Below are 4508 nucleotides of genomic sequence, written 5' to 3'. Positions count from 1 at the left end.
ACCCAAAATGCAGAGAATCCTCAGTTCATGAATCAAACCTGCAGCGTGTGATTTAAAGAGAGCTCTCGGGCCAAAGTGCACTGAGCTCAGAACTTCCGCCTAATTGTGCTTTTTGTTTCTAATTTGACTTTTTGTGATAATCGGGCATACATTGTTAATAAAGACATAGTAGCAGTAATAATAATACCAGTAATATTAATTACAATTTCGTGATCATTTTTTTCATTACAAAATTTAGAAACTGTTGAAATTTGGATTTGTTTTTCATTTCATGTGGTGAATTTTGGGATGGTAAATGATCCAAATGAGGCGCTGTAGCTAAACCTGAACTGCTTTTTTGTTATTGTAAAACCCACGCAGTTAGGGGCCAGACTAAGATGATTACTTGCTGTAATGTGTTGAAAGAAAGAAAGAAAGATTAGCAGCCGGGCTGAGCAGTGGACCGGTACCCCCTGCCCCCCTCCAGCGGTACACAGTCGCGGGGTTCTCTCTCTGGTTTACCCGGACCCCCTCTCCTCTCTGCGGCCCGTTCACATCTTGCCGTCGAAGTCGCACAGAGCGGCTCCACCTCAGCCGCAGTCACCCTGTGCGTCTCAGGTTCAGATTCCCCCTCCTCCCTCCTCCATCCATCTATCTGATCACCTGCTCGGCTCAGGACTGAGCCTCTCCTTCCCCCAGCCGCCGCGTCCCTCACGCGTCGTCGCGGTGCCGCTGCGCCCTGTAGGACCGCGCCTGCAGAAGGAGGGGAGGGGAGGAAAACAAACGCGTCACGATGAGAATTAATGATCGCGCGCATCTTCACAGCCTCGTTCATTACCTCAGATTAATTATCTCACAGTGAGGCTGCCTCACTTCATAAAAGCCGGATCTCCCGGGCTGCTCTGCCACAGCACGGCCTCAGAGAGGATTTCCTTACTTTAAAATAGCAGGTTCTCAGTCAAAACATACACTTCGAGAGGAGAAAAGCAGAAACGTGGAATTAATATGTTAATATTAGCACTAAGAACCTTAAATTAATGGGAGCAGGAGAAAGTTCCCTCCTGAACGAGACGAACTCCCCACAGGAAGGCCCGGGCTGGGAGTCGAACTCCCGCTCCGCTGGTTGTGAGGCGGCACCAGAACATCCAGCCGGTCCGTTTCTGATTAATGCAGGTTTTTTTTATTATTATTATTATTATTTCCTTCTTGTTTTCCGCGGGTCATCTGTCATCACGCCAGAGGTTATTCTAAGAATAAAGCGAGACAAGGAAAAAAAAAGAGAGAAGTTTAGGATTTTAAAGGCCCAGAGGCTAAAAACATTTTTGTAATTTACAACTTCTGCTCGCGTCAGGGAAAAAAAAAACGCGCAAATAAAAGTGTGTCGCTGCTGAAGGATTACAGCGGTGAGGTTCAAACCAGGGTTTTCCTTTTTTATATTATTATTATTATTATTTTGCATTTAATAGTGTCATTGCCTAGAGGGGAGCTGGGATAGATTTTGAGCTCATAGTGTGGATTTTGATTTTTGTGGATTTAATCCGTGCGTCCCCCACACTCTCTCTCTCTCTCTCACACACACACACACACAGACACACAGAGACACACTTTGGTTTATTCTAAATCAGGCAGAGATTATCCCCACTGACATACTATCATAAGGCATCTCCCGCGCGTGGAAAGAAGTTGTGCTTGTTTACACGCTGGTGTTTAGCGCGCGCGGCGGCTGCAGCCCAAAGGAGCTTATTATCGGATTCTGATTCTTAGTTGTCTTTTCTCACTCTCTCTGTCTCTCTCTCTCTGTCTCTCTCTCTGTCTCTCTCTTTCTGTCTCTCTCTCTCTCTGTCTCTCTCTTTCTCTCGCTCTCATTTTATTATTTAAATCGAGTTCTATGATCCAAAGGACACGATTTTGGAAAACTGAGCCCCCACCTCCAGACCCTTTCCGTTATCCCTCCTCCCTGCTGAAAAGAGAAAAAGATGCTGAGCTGCGGACAGACAGGGCTGTTATCTTATCTTTCTCCCTCTCTCGCTGTTTTTTTTTTTCCTCCCCTAAAAGCCAGAAACGCGTGAACACATGTCCTGCTGAAGGGGCCTCCCCAGACCCCGGGGCGGGGTGGGGGCGCAGGGGGAGCAGCTGGACTGGGCCGGGCGGGAGTTTTGCATGAGAAGCGCGGAGGGTTGTTGTTCTGAAACGTTCACTTGATTTCAGCTGCAAAAAGGAATAAAATAACATTTTAAGCAACAATAACAACAAAAATATCATTTTATTCATTTATGGCAACTAGTCAAAAGAAATCTGAATAAACTTTAAAGAATAATTCATCCGAGTGTCAAGCTTTGTTAGAGGAACCGGATCCTGTAAACTTTTTCTGTTTGGAATATTATTGTTTCTTTAATAAAACAAGAGATATTCCAAAGCCTTGAAGTGATTTAGAGTCTCATAACTTATCTCGTTGCTGCTTCTGAGCCGAGGTAGATTGGACCCTTCGTGGATGCTCCGGGGGTGTCGGAGTTCCTGACGGGCTGTCAACTTTCCGGTCCGTCCGGGTCCCGAACCGGCACCGGGTCTCCGGAACCGTCGGGGCTGTGGCGCGCGCAGCGTCCAGCTGTTCGGCTGGATTTTAGCTGCTTTGTTCAAACTAAAATCCTCCAGTTCTTCCCGAAGCAGCACACGGGAGATGCGCGTCATTTTCTACCCAAAACAAACAAACAAAACAAAAAGAAACAGAAAAAAACAACAAGCAGACGGCGCGCGGTGCAATCTGCGCCTCGAGCCTGTTCGTCCCGAAGACCTACCTGCTCCCAGAGTGTCCCTCGCCGTGTCCCCCTCGTGTCTCCCCGCTCGCGCAGACACTTTCACTAACAGATGACACTTTGCGGGGAAATTCTCGACAATCGGTGTGTTTGAGCGCGCAGCATAAATAGCAGCAGAACCTCTCCGGGTTCTGATGGGGCGACTTGATGGTTTGTCGCGTGGCGCCGCGCTGATTGGCCCGGCCGCCACCTGACGTCATCAGGATGGGAATAAGGCTGAGGTTGGAGCTTTAGGAGCAGGACAGTGAACCGGAGACCCCAGCGCATCCCGGCACGCGCGCGGAACTGGACAGGGAGGGTCATCCCAGCTGAGGCGCTGAACAGAAGCGGACCCGAACCTGCTGGATCCGAACCTTCAGAACCGGAGGCGGGGGGAACAGTTTCTCCTGAAGTCCTTTTGGGGGGGGGGTGATTTTGTTTCTCGCTGCGTTTTGAGCAGAGGACCCGCTGTCATGTTAGAGGTGTGTGTGTTGTTGTGTGTCGGTTCTGACCCAAAAGCCTTCCATTAGGCTTCTATTCCACCTCGGACTGGCACACACCGGTGCGCCGGGACCGAACTGGCTTTCTCTCACCCCTCCTGATCCGACCCACAGCTCGTCCTCAAACCTGAAACCGACTTCAAAATCTTTTTTTTCCCGGACGGACCGAACCCAGCAGTGAAGCGGAGGAGCGAGCATCCTCTGCTTTTGGGGTTTTCATTTCGGACGGAACCCCTTCTTTTTGATTGTTATTATTATTTTTTTATTATTATTTTCTTTTTTGTTTTCACACATGCGGGGAGAAATCTGTGCTGACACCTGATCCACCGGCCTCTCCGCGCGCGCGCTGACCCGGAGGCTCCAGTCGGAACCAGAGGAGACGGATCCTCGGTCAATGCTCGGCCCGCGCTGCTGATTGGGTTTTTGTTCCGAGTCCAGCCAAAGCCATGGTCCACTGCGCCGGCTGTGAGAGGCCGATCCTGGACCGCTTCCTGCTCAATGTGCTGGACCGAGCCTGGCACGTGAAGTGCGTGCAGTGCTGCGAGTGCAAATGCAACCTGACGGAGAAGTGTTTCTCCCGGGAGGGGAGGCTGTACTGCAAAAATGACTTTTTTAGGTAAGCTGGTGGGGAAATTAAACAAGAGAAATCTCTCTGTTTTATTTGCTCCTGACGTGGTTTTGTATCTAATGTGGCTCCTTGTGATTTATGGAAACAGAAACGGATAAAATAAATCAATCTGACAAATAGGACATTTATATGTTCGTCATAATAAAAACGAAAACCTCTAGAAATAAACAGGAAGGCTCCAAACATGAAGCATCATATTAGTGTTATTTAAAACTGAGTGCAAACGTGCATTTTTCATTGTTAGATATGAACCGTTATTTAATCCCAGCTTGTTTAAAAAAGCCCTCTCCAGAATGTTATTTATTAAGATAAATAAAAGCATAAAAGAAATGCTGCTGAGATTTATTTAAGGTTAAGCTCCTTATCATCTTTCCACCATCTGATTTATTCATTTGTTAACAGAGAAAGACGCGGCTTTGATTTGCAGGGTAATTAAAAGTTTGTTTATTTGGATTTTAAGGCAACAAAAGAGGAGCAGCAACATTAAACGCGTGTGCACGCGCTCTCAGCAAGGTGAGGCGTGAAATGGGAGGGAGGGGGAGAGGTGGGGTGGCGGTTAGTTAATGGAGGAAATCACACCTGGGTGTGTGTGTGTGTTTTTTTTTTTTT

The 4508-nt window shown here is 47.8% G+C and overlaps 1 protein-coding gene across 1 annotated transcript in view; it reads left to right on the top strand.

The window, feature by feature from the left end:
- Positions 1-2665: 2665 nt before the first annotated feature.
- lhx1a (LIM homeobox 1a) overlaps positions 2666-4508 on the top strand; it is a 7108-nt gene continuing 5265 nt past the window's right edge. The window contains exon 1 of the mRNA XM_017422023.3: positions 2666-3887. Within this exon, the coding sequence (XP_017277512.1) occupies positions 3718-3887 (170 nt within the window). The 5' untranslated portion in view covers positions 2666-3717. The remainder of the gene's footprint in view (positions 3888-4508) is intronic.

Source organism: Kryptolebias marmoratus, linkage group LG2 (genome assembly GCF_001649575.2).
Source record: "Kryptolebias marmoratus isolate JLee-2015 linkage group LG2, ASM164957v2, whole genome shotgun sequence".
Classification (NCBI taxonomy): Eukaryota; Metazoa; Chordata; class Actinopteri; order Cyprinodontiformes; family Rivulidae; genus Kryptolebias; species Kryptolebias marmoratus.
This window is presented reverse-complemented; position numbering and strand designations above follow the sequence as displayed.